General features: G+C 34.1%; 2 protein-coding genes across 5 annotated transcripts in view; one reads left to right on the forward strand and one right to left on the reverse strand.

Annotated features, from left to right (window-relative positions):
* ZDHHC3_1 (Palmitoyltransferase zdhhc3) overlaps positions 1–9,953 on the forward strand; it is a 37,554-nt gene extending 27,601 nt beyond the window's left edge. For 3 of the 4 annotated variants that reach the window (XM_051210326.1, XM_051210328.1, XM_051210325.1), the window contains 4 exons: positions 1,641–1,737; positions 3,477–3,558; positions 7,194–7,351; positions 9,511–9,953. In XM_051210326.1, the coding sequence (XP_051070312.1) occupies positions 1,641–1,737; positions 3,477–3,558; positions 7,194–7,351; positions 9,511–9,771 (598 nt within the window). In that variant the 3' untranslated portion in view covers positions 9,772–9,953. The remainder of the gene's footprint in view (positions 1–1,640; positions 1,738–3,476; positions 3,559–7,193; positions 7,352–9,510) is intronic. The other variant, XM_051210327.1, reaches the window with a different exon arrangement.
* The window catches only part of PRKAA2_1 (protein kinase, AMP-activated, alpha 2 catalytic subunit), a 36,833-nt gene continuing 17,931 nt past the window's right edge, over positions 5,820–24,721 (reverse strand). The window contains exons 8-15 of the mRNA XM_035734308.2: positions 23,779–24,023; positions 23,109–23,258; positions 21,557–21,678; positions 19,792–20,098; positions 16,127–16,414; positions 14,074–14,197; positions 10,694–13,627; positions 5,820–5,901 (exon numbers count right to left, since the gene is read on the reverse strand). Of these exons, the coding sequence (XP_035588900.1) occupies positions 13,398–13,627; positions 14,074–14,197; positions 16,127–16,414; positions 19,792–20,098; positions 21,557–21,678; positions 23,109–23,258; positions 23,779–24,023 (1,466 nt within the window). The 3' untranslated portion in view covers positions 5,820–5,901; positions 10,694–13,397. The remainder of the gene's footprint in view (positions 5,902–10,693; positions 13,628–14,073; positions 14,198–16,126; positions 16,415–19,791; positions 20,099–21,556; positions 21,679–23,108; positions 23,259–23,778; positions 24,024–24,721) is intronic.

The following is a 24,721-nucleotide window of genomic DNA, read 5'->3' on the forward strand; positions in this document are numbered from 1 at the left end:
CCACCATTAACCTTTTAGGCTCCAAAGTCAAAAATAACTCAACCAATAACAAAGTATGTCTACTTTTATACTACATTTTGTGCATATGAAATATACAGTTTTATTAGTTTAATATCTACCATCATTCCATAAACGAGACCACTCACTCTCAACAACCTGAAAGAAACCTAGACACACACCATAATAATAAAACACTAAAACCAACTGCCTCCTTATAAACATTCCCCTAAAACAAAATAAAAATTGTAAACAAACACCGAATAAACACAGTAAATAAAATAATAATAATAAACCATAACCCTGACACTAAAAACAACAAAACAGACATAACAAACTTAACTGCCACAAATAAAAATTCAGTGGGCTCTCAATACATCCAAGTAACCTACTGATAAAACAAGTCAACTCCACTCACCATTTCTATCAAAATCTTTAATTGAGTCAATATGCCTTGCATCCCACTTAAAAACGCACTTCAAAATAGTGGTCTATACAACTCGACCCACCATAAAATGATGAAAATAACTTCCTACTGTTGCTTTCACTGCATGTGAATAACTATACCTAAATAATACAATTACCATAACCCTCTTATATTCTACCCCACACATATAAATTTCATTATATATATCCATTTCTGGCAACTAAAACAATTTTTAAGTCCAAACACCTGGATAGCCTTCCTCTACATTTTATCACTCCGCCCTATCTAGTATTTTAACCACCATATATGACTTTCTTTATTTTCAACAATTTTATAACCTAAAAATAACATCAAGTGATATGAACTATAACCGTATTTACCCTAATTGAACGCCTAATTAAAAAAAAACACATCAATTTCCACAATTTTGTAATGGGGGACGCTTACAACTTAACAATCATACTCTCCATCTGCTTGAATACTGACTAGCAGCTTACTTAACCCTTACTGAATATGCCATTAAAAAAACCTAAAATACATAAACCTTACAATAAAGGTAAACATTTGAACAAACTAATAAAACAAGCCTATAATCTTAAACCGGTAGCTAAATGGATAACATGATAGAGTTTGAAGCGAACGGTACTGTGTTCGGGTCCCGGAGTGAACATCAACCCTGGGATGCATGTGCATCCAGCTGACGAGTCTCGAATAGGACAAAATGTGCGTCCTGGATTCCACTGCTAGATATTATCCATGTTTGCTTATAATGTTTGTAACTTAAGGCAATCCGCACAGGATGCACATATGCTAATAAGAGGCTGATCAATTGTATTCTTTAGCATCAATGGGATGATTCAACACAAACGAATACGAAACAAATCCAATTTAAGTTTTCCGTATCAATAACCGGGAAAAGTATAAATCATTAAATGTAGGTATTTCTTAATCTTTTTACTGTTTGTCTAACTGATCAGATGATGTATATAACCATTATCTTTTTTTATTTATTATCTTCGAATTTTTTTCTCCTATTAATTGTCGATAGTTTCATAACTAAGTCGTATCTTTGTGCAATATATTTTAAATATTTCAATTAAAAGCAAAGTAATTTAATGTTTTACATGTGCTACAATATTATAATTTATAATGTTTCATTACATGAATATCATATATGTTTTGATCTTTATTACTTATATATGTATTTATCCGTTAGCATTTGTCAACGATGTATACGTAAAATGGATCACCATTGTCCATGGGTAAATAATTGTGTCGGTGAAGGTAATCAAAAGTACTTTGTTTTATTCGCTGTAAGTAATGGTACTGATTGTTTGTATTTCTTTAATGATTAAAAATTAATTGTTCAATTAAGTACTATGATTATTCTATGATCTTATATTTTTATTGAGAATTAATTATAAGTTGGACAAAATGTTTCTGATTAACGTTTTTTTTCCTAACTTGGTTCTTTGCTACATAATAGGGTTATTAACCCTATTCCCGATAATCCTTATTTATTTGGGCTTGAAACAGGTAGTAAACTTAGAAGGGCTCGAGGCAGAGTTTAGATAGAATATACACAATGTTTCTTCCTCAAAATTCTACTCATTATTTTTTTCTCATGAAAAAAACGGACTAAAACATTCTCTCTAAGATATATTAATGTGAATTTAAAAACTCTTTTAACTAATAATTATCACTGAATTATATTATCCGATACTACTCTCCTAGTATGTCATTGAACCATTGTGTTAGATTATATTATAACTGGATGAATATTAGAAAAGTTGGACTTTTGGAATTGTCCTAAGTGAAGTTATTGTCTCTTTATTTTCGTTTTTTAATTACTGAATGCTAAAATTATTTTATTCTCCTGCTTGTAGACTTTGTCGTGTTATATAAATTGTTATTGTTGTATTTTGTATCATTTTTAAAGTCACTGTTAATTTATTACCAACCTATTACTCAGTTCTCTTCCAATTATAACGTAACGATGTCTTCATTGTAATTTCTTAATCATGTTGATATGTAGTCAGATTTTTATTTTTAAATTGTTATGAGTTCGCGTCATAATTGAATTAAGCACAATAAGGAGTTGATCTGTTTCTACCTTCGTCTTCTGTTTGACCATTGAGTCAAACGTACCTCAAGGACCAATAAGTGTCAATATCGTACTTGTCGTTCATTGGTCAATATGTTAATTGGTAGATGGAAGGTCACCAGTTCTATTGGCAAGAGAGATGTTATACACCTGTCTTCCTGTCATTACGAGCCGACTACATAAGACCCAAGTAAACAACCTGCTGTTTTACTTCCGATATAACTAATTCATTAAATGAAAATCTCTAAAAATTGTGCGTGAAACTTCAAGAATCAGAATGACAAATATAATCACTAATTATAGTACTGCAGTGGATATCGGGTTATATTTTTCCTGACTGATATTGTTCGACGTAAAATCAATTTTAATATATATACATATATATATGTATAATGTATAACTTCTCAATGATATCCCAAAGTTGTTAAGTGATCCAATGTATCTAACATTTTGAACATTTCCACAGTTGAATTAACGAGTCAATGTAAGCTAGACCACCATTGAGAACCTGGAAGCACTGGACGGCCGTTTTTTTCTACTACTGGATTCCTCAGAGTGCACATCCACGATCTCTCATGTAGGACTCGAACCTAGGACCTTCAGTCTCGCGTGTGAATGCCTAGCGTTTAGACCACTGAACCGGCATCTAACGGTGTTAATGTGTAACTTCAATCAATCCAAGATCTTTCGTACCCCTTTAAATTGACTCGTGAATTTAACTGTGAAAATATAACAATCTCTGCATGTCCCCATACTTCAAATATTGTCAAAGAATTTTATCTATTTGTTACGATAAAATATAAAAGTAATTAAATTCTCAATTCTCCTTTTTGTTTCCTGAATGACCTCATATCTGGTTTAATTAAGTGATAATAACAAAATAAGACCGTCATTAATTAATTAATTATCAGTTGTCATTTAGTTCTTTCCTGTTTTCTTACTTTTCAGTTTTATATTTGTCTAATGTCATTTACTGCTATTGGAATGTGTATTTATTTTCTTTTGCAATGTTTGGGTTCCGATTGGGAGGGTAAGTTGTAGTAGTAGCAGAAGTAGTGGTAATATTAACAACTTCACATATCAGTTTACTTTACCTTGTAATATTTTCATTTCTGTATTTTTGACTTTTTGGTGAGACTATAATTTATGGACGACCTTTGAGCGACGCTAAAAAAACTTTAACAGTGTCCACCTACATACTACAGTTGAATGAGATTTATAAACCAGTGTGAAGAATTAGGATTATTATTATTATTATTATTATTATTATTATTATTATTATTGTTATTAGCTCTATTCAATATTATATTTTTGGTACAATATAGAATTCTCAGCGTAAAGTATTTCAACAAGTTCCCGTTTCTTTCTTCTTGGTCGGTCCTGGAGATTAATATTGAGTGATCGCCAGTGAGATGTTAGCAGTTCAGTAAATGAACATCTGAATAATGTGCATTCTTTTCGCTGTATATTGCCAGCAACCACATTGTCTCTTATTGAGTTTTTTGTAACTTTGACAACGAAAGGTTGTACACTTTTCAGAAACGCAGCAGAATAGGTTATGCGATTAATAAACATAATGATATATTAAAACAAACAAACAAAAATAGATAACTTATTAAAATATCTAGATGGCAGGAACAGGTAGCCCAGATGCTCAAGCAGGCCGCTCTTTATGATGGTTAGGTTTAGGAATTAGATTTAGGGTTTTCATCACTAACTGACATAAGCTAAAACGCCATTTAGCCAAACAGATGATTGAATTTCACACCAAAATCCAAGACCTGTCATTCTAAATCTGATTGGTTTGGTCATAAATTAAAATGTCAAAAAGAGAACTATTGAAGAATAATTCATTGACAATTATTATTATTAGTTAGTTTTATATGTGAATTATTGAAAGGGATTTGTTATGCAGTCAGATACTAAGTAAACTACTCACTCAAAGTCCCCCATTTGCAATTATATTTACCAGATGACTTACAAAATTAATAGAACATGTCCTTGGTAATTCCTTTATAATGTCTAAAAAGTGCTAAATCAGCTCCCAATGAAAATCTCCTAAGAACATCTGAAGAAATGAAGAATCATGTGTCATACTTGTACTGAAAAATTATCTATTTTGTTTGATATATTCTCAGGACTTTCTATAAAGTCAGAGTGATCCAAAAATTTTCCGTATAGAAAGTACCCTTGAAAATGAAGTTTCTGTTATTATTGCGTACTTTTTGAGGAACTAGTAAACAATTAAAAAATCATTATCGAAAATTCGAGCACCAGGTGGATCGAATTTAACTCAATCAGAACTGAACTAATAACAATAATCAATATGGGGATTTGTGAAGATTGTAAAATTTTCTCAGTTGAATTCACGAATCAATCTAATGTAGAGCACCATTGAAAACCTGGAAGCACTGGACGGCCGTTCTGTCATAATGCGGAACTCATCACCAATGTCGGTTAAGTGGTCTAGAACTTTAGCGTTCGCGCACGAGACCGAAGGTCTTTAGTTTAAGTCCCACATGAGGAATCATAGATGCACATACTAAAACAAAAAGGATTGTTAAGTGCTTCGAGGTTTTCACTGATGGTCTAGCTTAGATTGACTTGTGAATTCAACAGTGAAAATAACTAACAGTAATAATAGTAAAATTTACGATAAAATAAACTTCACCTATCAAAACAGTATATTTAAACATTCACGTTCAAAAGCAAAATCATTTATTGTTATTTCTGCAGTAAATATGACTACAGAACACAAGAGAATATTTATTTTATAGCATTTTACAAAACAATCAATTTTACAGACTATACATATATTTATAAATAACAGTTTAATTTTCACAATTACTGACTGAGGTAATTTAATTTTGGTTTAATCGCAATCTTGACATTTAGAAGATACATTTACAGATTAAAGAATTGCTTTTCCCGTTTATCGTTTATTCATTGTCCAAACTATGAACTTCTAAAACAATGAGTGAAATTTTCTATCGATCTCATTTAACCTTTTGATAAACTAGTTTGAAACTTGTATAGAAAAATACCAATGAAACAATTAATGAAGTGATAAATTGTTGATTTAAACCCTGTTGATAATTACAGATAATATTGTCTGAGTATGTGAGATAATCGTCAGTTAGTCAGCTACAACGTAGGACAAGGCATATATATGCATCAGTCCAAGTCGCCACATATCATTAACACAACAAGATGAACACCAAATTCATAGAAGTAATTACTTCACTGGTAGTAATGTATAAAAGAGAGATTATGTATAAGGATATAGTACAGGAAGAAAGAATTAGTTGGTAGACAGAAAGGTATAAAGTAATTTTAACCTCACGGTTTAAGTGAAGACAAAAAGTGCATACACCTACGCGATTGTGATCGATTCTGAACCATGTCAGCCAGAGTCTCCAACGATTGGTTAAGATAGTCACGTAGCCTGCATTTATCAGCATGTCTCACACTAGAGGTTAGTGACTTCAATGACTGATGCCACGTTTTGGTCTGGCCACCCCTAACTTTCTTCCAACCGTCTCCGACATCGTCAGCATTGCACGTCGTGGTAATCGGTGTTCGGGCATACGCAACACGTGGCCCAACCATCTCAGTCGATGAAGATTCACAACTTTATCAATTGATTTACCATCATTCCATAATACCCTGCGTCTAACTTCACTATTACTTACCTGGTGGTCGCAGCAGATGCGAGCAATATTTCTAAGGCATCTGTGGTCGAATGTTGGCAGCTTACGAGTATCTTCTACTCTCAATGGCCATGTTTCGCAGCCGTAGAGTAAAACAGAAAGCTAAACGTTCAAACATAATCTTTAGTGACATGGTTCAAAATCGGTTGCAGATACATTTATTCTCCACCTCTTTTCTATGTCATTAGTTTCAATATTATTTCAGACATGTTGCTCTCTTGTTCTATTTTTTTTCTCGAGAAAATATTTTTTACATGAATCAGTTGAATAATAGCTAACAAGGGAATCTAGAACGTGTGTTTCATCGTACTCGGGGTTCGTCATTTGAACATACTTGCTACCTACATCAAACAGCTCTTACAAATAAATTAAAATCCTCCGATCGCACAGAGCAGTAGCTATCGGGACTCAATATAAGTGAATAATGAGTTAGGGGTCCGAATTCTGGTGTGAATATCAGCATTTTGGTGCAGGTAGAACCGGCCGACGAGTCCCGTATAGGACGAAACGCGCCTCCTAGGTCCCACTATTAGTCATTATCCAACTATGCTTCAAATGCTTGTAACTTCTAAATAGTATTGAGACAATCCGTAAAGTATGGACATATGCCAAAAAAGTATTGATCAAGTGTACCCCCTGACGTCAACGGGAGGATTCAAGCAGCTAATTCAAATGAGTTAAGGTGCATATTTTCTGTGCTTGATATTTTTTACGATCGTTGGTTTTTTAACTTCTTCCTTATTTATTTTCGTAAGTTTATCTTGATGCGCTGATATTTTATGAAAATTGCTTGACGATTTATGACATGAAAGTATCTAGCATAGTCCCCAATTTTTCAGTGATGGCTGATATGTTGTTTATCATATGTTGACAATGTTTTCATCTAATAATCATTGTTACTGGTAAATCGATTGATGTGAACATTTGTTTTTATTACTTTTCAATTTTCTTTCAGTTTGTCAATCAAATCAGAATGTTAATATACTAGGCAATTTTAGTTCATTAGCGTGCAGTGCATTTGCCCTAGGATTGATATGTGAATCCTTGATGTTCGGTATTTTCACTTTAGTTATGTGCATCAGTCAATTGTGCGCTATTTCAAATGATGAAACAGTAAGTTATATGCACCTACTCTCTTATATTAATAATCATAGTTATAATGAAACTCCCTATTCAATTTAATGTTTTTATCACTTTGCAAATTTATACTGATAATTTTATGTAGATAAACAATGTTAGCTTCACATCTAAACTGTCCGACTCGGGGAATGCGAATCTACCTTAAGAAGTTCATTTAATAATAAGATGTTTAAGTCACACTTATTATATAAAGTTGCTTAGAGATACTGACCAACTGTTGTTTGTAATGCCTATCACCCACTACATCCAACATATCGCTTTATAAATATTATGCATATCTTTCAACATCATATATGAAGTATAGCTAATCTGCTACTTCTCGTATCAATTAAAGTTAGAAGAGCTTAAATTAACGAAAATTTGTACACTTTCACCCCTTAACATTACATTATCTGTTATTTCAAATCATATCATTCGTGTAACGTTGCTACTTTCAAACAATAATTCTGGACGTTGATTAAGTGTGATTTGGGTAGTCTCTTTATATTGACTATTATCTGAATATTCTAGGTTAATTTTCGACTTACAATACATCTAATCGTATCCTAGTAACAATCTTTTAACCTTATGTTCGTTATGTATATCGAACAATCTCTTACTCAAATGGGTGGGATATCCGATTTGTAAAGAGGTCTACACCAGGTTAACTTTCCGATAAAGATTCTGCATTTATATGTAAAAAGAATAACATTAGGTCATGTGTCTTGTGGTGCTTTATTATTCTCACTTTCTTTCGATTCTCTCCTTTTTTATGTAGATCGACATAAAATGTTCATAGTGTATGCAATATTTTGAAGGGAATTGCAGAAGCTTAGCACTAAAATACTGTCTAAGTACTCTATCCAACATTCCAACTGTATTCACTGTTTATAAAAATGCCATTTAATCCAATGTTATTATTTGCTTGAGTAAAAATGAACAGTTGCTAGCGATTTGTAGACGCATCAATCTCGCTTTTACGATATTTATGTGAATATTACACAAAAATTCCTACTACAGAACTTAAGCTTATTGTTGTACTCATAATCTTCCAAACTGCATTGATATCTATCAATCAGTTTTAAGTGATCCCTTGAAACCCAGCACTTATATAATACTTCAATCAATGTTTTCATTATATCTTGTAAGTACAAACAATCTTCATCTACACTTTTAGTGAAGTGACAACTAACCTTTAGTCTAGATTCATCTGTTATTTAGTTTGTAATTGTCGGTACAAACTATTCACTTTGATTAGTTTTAATCAATAAAAATGTGTTTGACAAATAAAAATCAGAAACGTATTGGCAGAAAAAGATGTCAATTATAAACATATTTGATCAGTTAATGGAAACTAACCATAAACTGCGTAATACTTACTTACTTACTTTCGCCTGTTACTCCTAATGGAGCATAGGCCGCCGGACAGCGTTCTCCAACCCACTCTGTTCTGGGCCTTCTTTTCTAGTTCCATCCAATTCTTGTTCATTTCTCTCATGTATATTTCCATTTCCCGGCATAATGTGTTCTTTGGTCTTCCTCTTCTCCTTTGGCCTTCAGGATTCCATGTGAAGGCTTAAACTGCGTAATAATTCACTTGTTATTAGATACAATTTACGAGTACAGATTATAAATGTTATGCCCTATAGCCCATCAATTACCACGTAATAAGATCGCCAATCACAACACCGACTTTGGTTCTGTACCAAATGAATGACGCGTTAACTAGTACGAGCAGCCTTGAGTCAATTATGAGTCCTTATCGCTTCTTCGTGCCTTACCATGCTCATTTGAGTCGAGAACGCAATCCCAGCCTCTACTGTATCGATCATGTATTTCAAACATCATAAAATAGAAAATAACAATAATACAAGGTCAAGCCAAGAGTGACCGTGAGTGTGAGACACTGTAACTAATAGATCGGGAATAAGTTAAGAATGGTAAATCGCATTACAATAGCCAATAGGTCAAACGAAGTATATATATTAATAACCCTTTTTTACCCTGGTTGTTGTCTCAAGATCTCTCGAATATCGTCCATAAATTATAGTTTCACCTGTATTTTGCTTATAACTAACATTAATATTCCATTTTATGTTTAATGCACCTTTCTAATTATTCCTCTTTTCTTCACTTTTTTTTTTAAAAAAAAGGGAATTGAAAATATTAAAAAAGAACAGTCATCATGGGAGAAACAATCAACCAGGAAAAATTTTATCAAAGCGTTTGGTGCACCATTTTCATGGCGATGGTTTAGTCCATTCTCATCACCTTCATTTGTTCCAACAATATTACCAGGACTTCCAGATGATGTCAATTTAACCAATATGTTATATTTAGCTGAACAAAATGCAACTCGACAAAATACAAGTGAATTTCAGTCAGATTTTAATCAAATTGGATATATCGTTTGAAAGATAATTACTTCTTCTTTCTTTTTTTTCTGTTTTCTATAATCTTATCACAGTTCATTGTGAGAGAAAAAAACGATGAGTTCAGTTTTAATCTTTGTATAATGTAATACTCGCAGAATTACCTCTATACTAGATTCATATAATTGTAATGTCTCCCTTGGGTATATATCCTAAAATTATTGACATCGTAGTGTTACTTGTTTGTTGATAGGGTTATGTAAATACAAATATTGATCTTCATTGAATGATATCGTCAAGGCCTATATCATGATTTAGACAAAATATACTGAAAGGTGATCACAAGAATACAGATTTTTTCAGACCATATTTTTAAAATTTATAGCATAACAAAACGAATAAGATTATTTATTAGCAATACTGACGTAGACAGATATAAAAATTATAATAGTTACCTACCTAAAGAATGTGAAATAGATACATCTGTACTTGTGACTAAAGCACATTGTTTACACGCGACTTCAAGTCTCCATCTAAATTAAATCCACACACTTCATTTGACGGGTTTGTGAAGCACTCTTATATATCCACTTTTAATTAATACTAATATAAATTCAGTTAATACCATTTAGTGAATCATTATGAATATTAGGACTTGTCAAGATTGTGTATCGGTTCCAGTTCCCATATATCATATCAGTAAAGCAATAGAAGATAGTATAAGGATACAGTCAGTCACAAAGTAGGACAAGGCATATATATGCATCAGTCCAAGTCGCCACATATCATTAACACAACAAGATGAACACCAAATTCATAGAAGTAATTACTTCACTGGTAGTAATGTATAAAAGAGAGATTATGTATAAGGATATAGTACAGGAAGAAAGAATTAGTTGGTAGACAGAAAGGTATAAAGTAATTTTAACCTCACGGTTTAAGTGAAGACAAAAAGTGCATACACCTACGCGATTGTGATCGATTCTGAACCATGTCAGCCAGAGTCTCCAACGATTGGTTAAGATAGTCACGTAGCCTGCATTTATCAGCATGTCTCACACTAGAGGTTAGTGACTTCAATGACTGATGCCACGTTTTGGTCTGGCCACCCCTAACTTTCTTCCAACCGTCTCCGACATCGTCAGCATTGCACGTCGTGGTAATCGGTGTTCGGGCATACGCAACACGTGGCCCAACCATCTCAGTCGATGAAGATTCACAACTTTATCAATTGATTTACCATCATTCCATAATACCCTGCGTCTAACTTCACTATTACTTACCTGGTGGTCGCAGCAGATGCGAGCAATATTTCTAAGGCATCTGTGGTCGAATGTTGGCAGCTTACGAGTATCTTCTACTCTCAATGGCCATGTTTCGCTTTCGTAAATTAAAACAGAACGAACTGCCGCTCATTATACTCGTCCTTTTATTGATAGACGGATATCTCGCCTTCGCCATAGGTGACGTAAATTGGCAAAAGCCAAACGAGCTTTTCGAATCCGTGCTGAGATTTCGTCAGACACCAACCCATTAGGGCTGGTCAGACTTCCAAGATAAGTGAAGTTGTCCACGCGTTCGACTACTTTACTCCCTATTCTTAGTTCAGGTGTTGACGCAGGTCAGTCCTGAAACAACAGTTTGTATTCAGAGGGAGAGAAGCGCATTCCAAACATCCTGCAATTGTTGCTCTGTGCTGCCAAAAGACTGCATTTTATCAGTCTTCACCAAACAAAATTGTCACTGCGTATTCTAATTCGATAAGTGAAGCTCCTGGTAGACCAATGATGTTCCGATTTTGGGAATTGTCGAGTGAAGCAGTGTCCAAGAATACAAACAATAGCTGGGTCGTAATAAGAGAAATTATAACATACGTCTATGATGAAATTGAACAAAAACGGAGATAGTGAACAGGTTGCAAAATCAGATGACAGTTCGCCATAAACTCTGACTCGACTGCTAGTGTTCGAGTAAAGAGTCTTCACAAAGTTTATGTACTTCTGACGTGCACCTTTCAATGACAGAAACTACCTCGGTCAAATGATACTTTTTACGTTAAGAAAAACTATCATTGTCGGACGCCGATAAGCATGCCTGTGTTGTGAAACCAGACGAATGGTGAATATGTGGTCGATGCAGCCATGACCAGGTCTAAAGCTAGTCTGATTTTCTCGTGTTTGCAGTTCATAAGTCTTTGTTAGGCGTCCGATAATTATTGATAATAATAACCGACTGGTGGGAATATAAGAGTATGAAATCTTATTTTGTTTAGAAAAATAATAACCCGGATATAAGTAAACAATTGTATCCGAGTTCGTTTAAGGTCTTTAGCCAATCCCAATTAGAAATTCTACACAGATTAATCAACAATCTAAAATTTGATGCAGTCTACAGATCGTTAGCCAGCAATGAACAATGATATAGATCGTAGCTGAGCATAGTTCTCACTCAATTAGTTAAAGTTCACAACATCAACTGATACCATTCATTTAGACCACACACTCAATGTTGTTTGCTTGTTAGTTGGGTTAATATAACTAATAAATACTTCGAAGGCACCTATTAATCGAACATTTGACAACTTTTATGTATTTGCGTTGAGACATTAATAATTACTGAAGGAGAGTGGTCAGAGTTCAGGTTAGACTCCGGTATACAACAGTAACAAGATCATTCTCTATTTGTGTAGAGAGTAAATATAGAATCACAAACATTCGTAAATCATGTTTGGAAAACTACATTTTGCTACAGTCAATATCAAATAAGGATTACGCCACCTTGATGACCAAAAAATCTAGATGATGAACGTACCATTAAAGCACATTCATATTTAAGTCGAACAAAAAGTAGCATTTTCAGACCAGTCATGATGAAGGCTAGCTAGAAGAAAAAATCACTGTAACCTCTGACAGAGTTACTGGTCTTCGACTAAAAAGCGGTTAGCTTAGTAGTGTATTTATTTGGTACATGTTTGTTAAAAAAGCTGTAGATCAGTGTGATACAATTTCAAGAACTGTCGTTACATTCGAACTTCAGTAAGTCCATCTATGTGTGAGAACATGAAGGATGAATTTCAGTTTCAACAACCTTGATTAGATTGAATGCATAAAAGATTATAGATGACAGTAGGCAGCTAATAGTCACAATTGCACTACTCAATATGGTTTACTCCTTATTTCAATATTTGATTTCATATTAATATATGCTAATCTAAAGTTTCTACATTTTGTAGTGCTACAAATAATCATATATAAATCATCTCAAATATACTGATTTTCAGAGAATGAAATAAAAGTGCCCCCGACAGATGAAACAATATTCCTTCTATTGTTATCTTAAAGAATAAATGCTACCAAGCAAGAATGAATATATATATATGTATATGTATAAAGGGAAATCAAATTAAATAAAAATTACATCGTATGTCTGTAAGAGATGAGGGGGATGGGGATAAGGTCAAGACTTTCCTGGCAGGAAGTAATGCTAATTGGTAATTAAATCAGGAGTTGCAATAAAAAGGAACGATAAATACTACAAATAGGAATTTTTAGAGCTAATCACTGTATACAGTGGTGATAGTAGTAGTAGTAGTAGTATTTATCGTCCTTGTGTACAGTGATTAATTTTTGAATCTTGCGGAATCCGCGCTTAAACACTACTATAGTAAATCATCGAGCCAATGTAGTAATAAGTTCAGTACACATTTCAAAAAATTCCATTGTTTGGTGTCGTTTAGTTCTTCGGTTAATCGGTACTTCTTGACAATTAGCTGAAAACGATCGAGAAAATTCAGTTGTATTTGGACCATCGTAGCAATTGGTTGGACTAGCAGATCCAGTGCTACCGGAAAAACTACCATCTCTACTACATGTTGAAGTACCCATAGCAGCTGGAGGAGCTAAAAACAAAAGTAGGTACAGAAATTATGTGACTATCAATCTGACTAAAATGTTTCTAAAAAATATGACATAAGTAGAATATACTACCTATATATATATATATATATATATATATATATATATATATATATAGTTCTAAAGTTTCCCGCCTATAATCCGGTTGTGAACAACTCATTACTTTATTTATTTTGTTTGTATCAGTTCCGCTTTACTTCAGTTTCTCAGGAATGTTCCTCTTATTACTAATCTCACTATTTTCTTATCTTCTCGATGTGTTGATGCAAAGCACATCGACTTGTGCGAACTAACATTTGTCTTAGAATCTACATGTAGTATATTTTTTAATCCATAATAACATTACAATGTCTTTAGTATTATTGTGACTATTATTGCTTAATACCACCGATAAATAAAAACATTAAAAAGAAATATGGTCGAAACTTACTTCCACTACAAGCATCAAGGCATACTGACATATTGTTTGAACGTAGTCTACCCATCGCTGTTTCAGATTCTAATTGACTTTCATCGATACACTTAAAATCGAGGAGATATGATCTTGCATCGACCTGTGAACGTAAAATGTCACCATTAAAACTCATTAGAGTAAATAATTTGAAATAAAAAACAAGTATGGATACTAGTAAATTTATTTGTACTAGAATCTTTCATTTCAAATACGATGTGTGACGTTTAGTACATGGAGTTGAACTTCCATCTCTAGAATCGAGACGTATATTGGATTTAATTATCTACATTCTAAAAGATTGTTATATTCCTATGTCCAATATGCCAAACCATATGGTATGTTTAATAAAAAGTTACCTATTTATATCAGTAGTAATCACCACTTCTACACCAAACTACAATACTGTTCGTCATAAAAAGTAGGGTGGAAGAAAGCCAAATGTAGTATTAGTTCAAAGTATTAGATTAAGGAAGCGACTAATATCGGTATGTAAGGTTGGCTTTATTTATTAGATCTAACGATGAAATCATAATTTATAGTTGTAAGTCATATACGAGATAGTTTGAAATCAATGGTAGAGGTTTAGTAACATTCATTTTTTTATCTTTTGAGTGATGATAATCCAAAATCTTCAAATATCGACTTCAGAAGCCTGGGTATGTTTTCATATTGTGCATTACTTCCTGATTCTATGACTAAGTGGATGAAGTTGAGACGTGATCAGCTTGTAACACGGTCCCGTGGTATGAAAGATAGTTGTATAGGAATGGTATTTGTGGATTCCATGATTCCCTTTATTAAAGTACTAGAGAACATGAAGCTCAGTAGCTTGAGGAATTGTCAGAATGGAAGTCAGTAACAATCATGACTTAGTTTTCTATTAAATTCTTTGTAAAAGTGAGATCCACATCCTTGATTGAATGAAAAGCATACTTTTGATGTTCTGTTACACTAAGTGTTTTGTAAGATAAAAGAAAAACCGACTTTATTTAAACCCTGAGCATACATCCGTTAATTTAGGTTCCTTGAACCACTTCAAGCCTTTTTTTTAGAAACAATAAGCTTTTTTTTCTTGATATTACATAGAAAATACAGGCTATATTCTCGTACATGGTTTTTAGCGTGGCAGTAAGCCCGACTAAACAAGCACTTGGCATCACTGTTGACAAAGTGCCTGGTTGGTTCAGATTACCTTGTCAGTATCCATGAGATAATTGTGACTAATACTCGGAGAACATTGGTAATATGATTCGAAATCAGTTGCAATGAAGCAAATACATTTATTCATCACCCTCACCTAGACCATGAATTTCAATATTAGGATATTTTACTCCCATATATTCTCTATACCTGATATATATTTTAAACTATTATTAATAATATCAAAATGGGGATTTGTGGAGATTGTGGTATTTTTAACTGCTGAATTCATGAGTCCAATCCGTATCGGGTAGAGACAGGTATCTATCTCAGACAATCGATGAAGAGTTGGGCAATATCATGGATCGGTTGAAGTTAGACATTAACACCGTTGGATGCCGGCTCAATGGTCTAGAGATTAAGAGTTCGTGCACGAGACCGAAGGTCCTGGATTCGAGTCCTGCATGCGGGATCATAAATGCGCACCGCTAAGAAGTCCCATACTAGGACGAAACGGCCGTCTAGTGCTTTCGGGTTTTCACTGGTGGTCTAGCTTAAAATTTACTCATGAATTCAACTATTAATATTATTGATACTACGAATTTTTTTGCCTATTTATCTTATAGTGCTAATATCCTGTGGTCAACTTGAGCCAATGTTGCACATTTGTGCTGAGTTCGTGATTAACTATTTATGTAAATTTTAAAAAAAAAGATTATAAACATTAATTATCATCTTGAATAAACAAATCATAACCAACAATAAATAAAGACTTTTAAAGACAACTATTTTTTGAACAACAAGAATTATATACCATATGTATTGATAAGCATTAAAGAACTATACATATTCATATAACAGTGTTAAAAAGCCATAATAACCAACTAACCTGATAAAGTTGTAATACAAGTCGAGAATAATGCTGTAGTATTGGATTCCATTTTCTTACACGTACATTAAACGGATTAACAACTTTCCATTCATAACCAAGTGAATTCATTGCTTTAAATACTTCATGCATAATATCCCATGGTCTTGATTGAGAACGTATACCTAAATGCCATTTAAAACGTTTCATTCCACTGGCCGCTGCAGCTCCCGATGTAATAGCTGATTGTGCTTGAGAAGAAATTTGACTTGGACAATTCAAATCACCTGTAACAATTGATCCAGGTGTCTATAATTAAACAAAATAGGAATTAAAATAATAAATTATTGTACATTAAAAATTGATTCGGAAGCTAGAAATCTGAACAATGTTTAATTTCAAATGAAACAAACAAGTTACAATTTGTAAACAACCGAAATAAAGAATATTTAAAATTTTAGAAACGATAGGCAGAAATATATGGCGTACCTAACAACGATAGTGAAGAAAGTTACAAAAGAAGGAAGTATGAGGCAACTATATGACAGAACGAAGAGGCAAGCAGAAAAATAAAGTAAACCAGAACTACCAGTCAAGAATAAAGAAGGCAAACTAATCACTGATATTCAAGAACACTGGGACAAGTGGGAAGACAACTTGGAAGAGCTTTTGAATAAACCAACCTCAACACAGGACACCGAAACAGCACCTATGGACCTTCCTATAGCTGTTACCTACCAACATTCGAGGAAATAAACAAGGTCGTCAAGCAAATCAAGAGTGGGAAAGCAGCAGGACCAGACAATATACCAGGTGAAGCACTAAAGCCAGACACAGAAGTAACTCCAAACACGCTCCACATTCTATGCACAAGGATGTGGAAGTAAGAACAAGTGTCGACAGACTGGAAAGAAGGAATGTATCTCACTGTTATCGGTACCAGGAAAAGTTTTCAAGTGTTGTTGAGTCGGATGAAAGATTTAATGGACGCACAACGCCGAGGATCGGTCGTGTACAGACCAAATAGCAAAAAAACCAATAATCGTTGAACAATCAATTGAATAGAACTCGTCACGATACATCAATTTCCCTGACTATAAAAAAGCGTTTAAGAGCGTGGATAGGAAAGCCTTATGAAAGCTTCTTCGACACTGGTGCACTTGAGATCGTCAGCATCATACGGAATGCACCAACCACATCGGTGTATACACTCCCTGTCTTCCCTTAAACTAAGAGATTAAAATCACTTCATATCTTTCTTTCTACGAACCAATTCTTTCTTCTTGTACTATATCTCTATATGCAATCTTTCTCTTATATATTACCACCTTTGACCTAACCACTGCTATGAATCCGGTGTTCATCTTGTTGTGCTGATGCGGTATGGCAACCTGGACCGATGCACATATGTGCCTGGTCCTACGTTGTAGCTGACTGACTGACTGAACCACATCACACTAGATGGGGAGGCTCTGGAAGAGGTGGAAACTCGCATACCTTGGCAATATCGTTGATTAACAAAGGGGACTTGATGCGACCGTTCAGATATGGATTGGCAAACGGTCGCATTCCACAAATGAAAAACATCTTAAACTCAAAACAACTGCCAACCAATACCAAAGTCAGAATTTTCAATACGAACGTCAATATAGTTCTGTTGTATGGAACTGAAACTTGGAGAACAACCACAACCATCATCAAAAAAGCATTGGACAGCTATCCCGTTTTAGTCAGCTGAATGAAATTGGACCTAGAATCTTCAAATTTCGAGGCAAAAGATATTCTATTTAACCACCGAGTTAAGCACTGTTACAGATTGGTCATTTCATAAGACTTGAAGTTCTCTGTTTAACTTTAACAACTATCAATTAACATACTACGGGAGAAAAACTAAGATAAGGATGGCTTTGAGTAATAGGACTTGGTATATTGAAGTCAGTTATTTGCTAAAAAGAATCGAAGACATTTTCATTTTTGATACCTGATTCCTTCACATATACATTTTCATTCTATTTTTGAACTGTATTCGTAATGTTCAGTCACTCGCACTGTTATTGCTACTACAATTGTTCCGACACTTTTGGTATTCATCCTGTTATGTTGATATGGTACAGCGGCTTGGATTAATGCATATTTGCGCCGAGCTGTACATTGATTATGACTGACTTAATATGAATGCTAAATTTCAAACGACACAATATGTAAATGAGTGCGGAACACAACTTCAGATAATAGTAAGCTAACGATAGAGATATCATCAACGCAAAGTAAATTGAAACGATCTACTAAACATACTGCTTTATTGCTTATTCCTTCGATAAGGAAATAGGCATTAGAAATCCAGCTGGTAGTTAGATTATATCAGAAAAATGGGGGGTGGACTATTTACTTTTAGTTTTAGGGACTGAATTGATGGTCACTTCAAATAGCCTTCAGTCACATTTAGATCACCCACCATCTCCAATTAGCCTGAATGGTAAGTTGAAATACGTCCTTCAACTCTTAGTGAGGTTGAAAAGGCGATTTAAGAGCAAAGGAGAGTAGCAGGTTCAGATGGATCAAATCCGATAGTCTTTAAGGAGTAGTCTATTTAAGCTTTATTATTGACCGAAATCTTGACTATAATCTGGGAATCGGACATAATACCATCTGCCTGGTCTTAATCACGAAAAAAAAACAAGTTTATACGAAAGGAAAAAAAATTCTATTGTGACATTCACAGAGGAATTAGTTTGACAAATATAATATTTAAACTACTAGCATCAATAATAGTCCGACGCTTGAATACGGCTCGTGAGGAGCAAACTAGGGAAAACCAGGATGGTTTCAGACTTAGACATGGATGCTGTTTGGAAGATTCTAGATCACACGCATGCTGTCCGACGTCCAATTACGGTTGCATTCATTGACCTTAAAGTATCATTAAATCTCTTGATCGTGAGGTTCTGCGACACTGTCTGTCATTTAAAGACGTACCAAAAAGTGTATTAACCTTGTACAGGCTCTCGACCTCAACACTACTGATCGAATCAATGATGAACTGTCATAGGAATCGATAAGTTGTGTATGTCAGGGTTGTCCGCCTTCCCTATTTTTATTTAACTTAGCCATCTTTTTAGAGATAACGCGCTTACGATCTGACTTTATTGAGTATCAAACCACTGCTCACTGAACTTACACATCATTGAAAAAAAGTATGCATAATCTTGCTTTACGATAAATGCACTAGATACAACTTCTAAAAATGCATTACATATAAGGAATGAGTAACGCCTGTATAACTAAAAACAAACATCTTAAGAAGATATTCAAATTGGCTAATAAAAGTTATTTAGTTGCAAAAATAACGTCAACCTTAAAACTATCAGTAAAACTATAATTTGTGGATGACCTTTAAGCGATAAAGTGGGGTGGAGAAATTTACAAGAATCAAAATACGGTTGTAAATTAATATTAGAAGATAGAGTTAGAGGTTGGAGTTAATAAGGTAGAATTAATGTATTCATCACACTAACATCAGCTATAATCCTGAAATGCTAATTACCTATATGAATGATTGAGCTTCGTACAAAAAACAACTGCTATCTTAAATCTGATTGGTTCATCCGCAAGTTATAGTCCTACTTTATTGAACATTCAGTCTGATAAATAATGTAGAAAAAACACACTGAATAAGAATTTATTACCAACGAATCCCCCATTGGATCTAATGTTCTCGATAACGGTGGTCCATCAGGCATTCTTTCTGGATGAGGTCGTGTTGGAGAAATACCTCTACCTTTTAATCCAATCATGCCAGTATTGTTACCATAATTTGGACTTAATGATTGACTTCGACCACCACCAGGCTGAGAATGAGTCAATGTACCACCACTGGGTGGACTATTCGATGTATTTGGCGTTGTTGCTGCTACTGATGAGGTTGATGAATCAATCCCAGTGGCAACATAAAAATTATTCACTTCTTCTGGATTTAAAACTGATCCGAAACGTCTTTGAAATTATAAAAAAGTAGATGAAAAGATTAGCACGGAAATATGGAACAAAATATATTTTGATATTGGTTTCATATTCATTTTGTCTACTAAACTTAATAGACTAATTACGGCAATATATGCATAGAAAGATCCAGTTCGCCGGCTATATTTGTGAACTTATTTAATCAGGTAATAATTTGTGTACTTACATTTGAGCCACACTTAGTTGTGAGGGTTGTTTATCATATCTACTTGCCCAAACCCAAATAGATAGAACGGGATCGGAACATGTGACTTAGGGGCTGACAATTGAGAGCAATAACCGATGGGCTACCGCTTCACTGGGATAGGAACAATGAGAATAGTTCAATTTGTCCTATACCTACTTCAGTAGATGATTCACCTAACTAATGCACTGAAAGGTACATCTTCAAGATCCTGTCAAGTGTTTATATAGATCTGTAAGTGAATACCACAAAGTATACACTTGACTAGTCAGAAGTAAATAATTTAAAAAACAAAGCTTCTTCAATGTATTGAATCACAAAAAGAAGTTAAGAACGATCAAACTGTGACCTTTCTTAATTTCCGAATACAACCCATATCATTGTGAGTATATTGTGGTGTTTGTGATATTAAAATTCTGATTTTTTTAAAGTCATAACTGGACATGCTAATATCCAGCTGTTTATAAACAATAGCAAGATACATTAATTATTTTGCGGTAAAGATATCATTTGATTGACTGGTGCTAACTTATGACTATAAATCCATGAAATCCTTAATTCAAACTATGAACATCAGTTTCATACAAGCTAAATTTACACATTAACTAAGCTTTGATTATGTATGTATGTAATATCCTAACTAAATAGAGTATTTACTGCTATTTAACAATATACTTCTCTCTAGTTGAAAACTTAAACTTAACCTCAACATTATCCGCTTGCTGATTTCAGCATTAATAGAAGTTATTCTGAGAGAAACGGTAGTCAGATATCACTTAACTGAGACATTACTCGACTAGATGACTCACTATACAGGTCGTATTTCAGTTCACAACAAGCGAGACGCTTAGACCTGTGAACACAGGACAAATATGTTAGCCACTGCTACTGACAATAATTACGTTCAAAATCCTCAAGCTTTATGAGGTGTAGTTCACACAATGTTACTAAAAGTGCAATTTAACTAGGGTAAATTCAAGTGTCCGCAAACATGCTTCAAAATATTTTTAGTGGTAACGCAAGGTCTTTTCAGTAGTTTAGGTTTTCCAGAAGTAAACACTATGTTAACAAGCTTTCATATGTTTTCTGCGTTCAGTGGTGTCAAGAAAGAGTACTTGGTATATATACTCGTTTGTCTGATCGGCAGAAAAATTTTCCGAAGTCGAATAATTCACTAGAAACAATATAATATTTAAAAAACCCCAAATTGCATCTACAACTGGAAAGTAATAACAAGTGGAACTTACTTATTGTCTATGATAAGATGATAAGCAACTGACAATTGATCACTAGGATCATTGTTTAGTAAGGCAGCGAAAACTTCACGTTCTGTTGCATTGCACGCTTGACAAACTTCATAAACTGCTTCCTAAGTGAATCAAAGAAAATTATGAAAACATTGATTTCAATAATTCCTGATGAAAAGTATATAAATGATTAAAGCGACCATTGATCACAGAATAAAGCTTCGGAATCATTTAATAGTTAGATCCAACGCACTAAAAATAAGTCATATAAAGTTTAGTGCCGTTCTTCGGTTTGAAAAACTAGTTTGATAAACTAATGTACTGATTGGTCATGTGGTTAGTCGAATCCTACATATTGAGTTTGTAATATGATCAGAAAGCTAAGTGTCTTTTAGTACTAATGTATTTCATTTGATGCTTCGAAAGCTGTGATGAAGTTTCCGAGTATAGGATAGGACTACACCATCTCAAACCTTCGAGAGGAGATTTATTCCCTCAATCTTTCAGGAATATCCCGCTGAGTCCCAGGCATAACGACTGTCTTCAAACACTTAACTATGATAGTCAACCGGTTAAATAGAGCTACTGACTCTTTCTACCCATGTCACTATATTTTTCCTTGTCGCTGACCTGGTTTAACAACATCATTAGAACAGTGATAAACTTGTGTTTCTAAAGCGAAATGTTAACTGACAGCAATACGGTTAATTGTAACAAGTTGTCAGGTACTTGAGTATGAGCCGCAGTTTAAGTGTGGGGTTTAGTAATACAAGCCGGTTGTCCGAACTGAAGTGGCTAGGTAGGGATTTAGAGTAGTCTTAGTAGACGAAATTGTACACCTTAAACATTAACCCTCCGCTCCCAGATGAATTCGAACCCACGTCATCATCTTCACAATCTGACATGTTATCGCAGAGCTATTCAGACCGCGGCTAGCCTTCTGTACGTCTGGTATGCATTTAAAATTGATCACTGAATAGTAGACAATTTCAAGTTTATCTAAATCCCTTATAATGTTGGTCGGACTTTATCCGTCAATTAGCAGTGTGACCACTAGTTCAAGCGACTTGACATTCTTTCATTGTCCTCCTATAGAAACTGAACACAAACGAGTGGAAAGACAGCACTGTAAATATGAAGTCATATCCCGTATATTATTTAACTAATAAGTCGGTCACATGATGTCTGTCACAGCACTTTAGCAGTCGTATGTTTATAGCCTTTCTAGGTAGGCTCTGAGTAACGATGACTTCAGAAGAAACGGTTGCTAGAACTTAATAACGAATGTCACGAAACTAATACGATGTTTACAGTTGACAGGGACAAGACCATAAAACACAGAGTAAACCTCAAGTCAGCCAAGAAACATTAAAATATTTCAATGAGAAATAATTAAAAACACTCAAACAAAACAGCAACCATAACTATTAATAAATTGATTCATATTAATCTTAAAAATTACAATATAAAACAAAATAACCAACTCTGATGTGCTTTCGTTTCAATACATAATACAAAAAATTGCAGAAGACATGATTTATAAAAGCATTACCTTGTCAATTATTGACGCATCTTCATCGCGTTCTTGAGGGAAAAGATGACTAGGAAGATCAACTGAGAACCACGGATGTCGTCTGATTTCTTCTATGGTTGCACGCTTGATCGGGTCCACAGTTATCATTCTTCGAAGAAGATCCCTGACCTGAACAAAAAAGTGATTATATATATATATATATATATATATATATATATATATATATATATACTATTAGTTCACTATGAAATGCACTACTACTTCACCAATGACATATAGTTGCAGACTTTGGATACTCAATAGTTGATCTAAACTACAAGAGTTGTGCTTGTGGTGTACAACCTACAGCTAAAATATTTGTTAGCAAAAACTAAGACGAAATGAACCAGTGTGGATGAATTCTGTCAAACTATTCTAAATAACCAAGCTCTTTTATCACTATCACATGAATATTTTTAAGAAATCACCTATGATGCTTTAATTCCTGTTGTTTTATTCATATTCACTAGTTTGACAGGGGAGCAATCAGGAATACGATTTTCCTAACGTTCCTTTAGAAGACACGGGACGCAATAGATCTCAGATAAAGTTAACATGATCCAAACCTACCAGGCAAGACAGAAAGCAAAAGAATCTTTAAGTGAAGAATAAGGATGATAGTTTCCCAATTAAAAAAACATACACTTACACCTGAACTCAAAGTTTCTGGCAAATGGAAATAGCCTGCTTTGATTTTTTTAAAAAGTGTAGGTATATGTTCATCATCAAAAGGAAGTGTGCCACATAGCAATGCATACAAAATTACTCCACAGGACCATACATCTACTTCCGGACCAGCATATAACTTCCCAGATATTACTTCAGGGGCAGCATAGTTTGGGGATCCACAAGAAGTACGTAGAAACTCACCATCTTGCATTATATTGGACAATCCTGGAAAAAGGCGAATTTTTTATACATTATTCTGTTAGAACAGTACTGAACTTTGAAATTACTGAAGTTCTCTATACCGCCAAAACAAATTTCCAAAATACGGACAATTGCTATATGACTACTGTACAAACTTTAGTTAGATAGTATGTCAACCAACAGCACTAAAACATTATTCCAGCTTCTTAAAAAAGTATTTCTTAAACACATAGGTGTTGTTGCGAATGGAAACCAAAGCAAACATGTACCATACAACCAGGTCCTATAATACAGCAATATATACCATAAAAATAATCATCCACAAGCTATATATAACCTGAAAGTACTAAGACATTTGACCTAAACCGTCGAGCCACGATTTCGTTTGAGGGACTGTATTCTATTTAGGCAGCGTTTTTTTGCTATCAAATCAATTCCTTGCAATCACGTTGGATTAATGAACTAAACTGATTACCCTAAAAAGTTACTGTAAACATACATGCAAATTTTAAAAAATCTGTTTTGGTGTACACGATTAAAATCAACCAAGGTTCAATCCACACACCAGATTTAAGATGGAGAGAAACGCAAACGAAGAACATAACTGTTGGTAACGAATACACCAGACTTGATGGCAATATCAGGTAACACCACAATTAGCGACGTTCATAAGACAATTAGCTTAAAAAGGAAACACAAACACCACTACATTTTACGCTAAA

The sequence above is a fragment of the Schistosoma haematobium genome, chromosome ZW (genome assembly GCF_000699445.3).
Source record: "Schistosoma haematobium chromosome ZW, whole genome shotgun sequence".
Taxonomy (NCBI): Eukaryota; Metazoa; Platyhelminthes; class Trematoda; order Strigeidida; family Schistosomatidae; genus Schistosoma; species Schistosoma haematobium.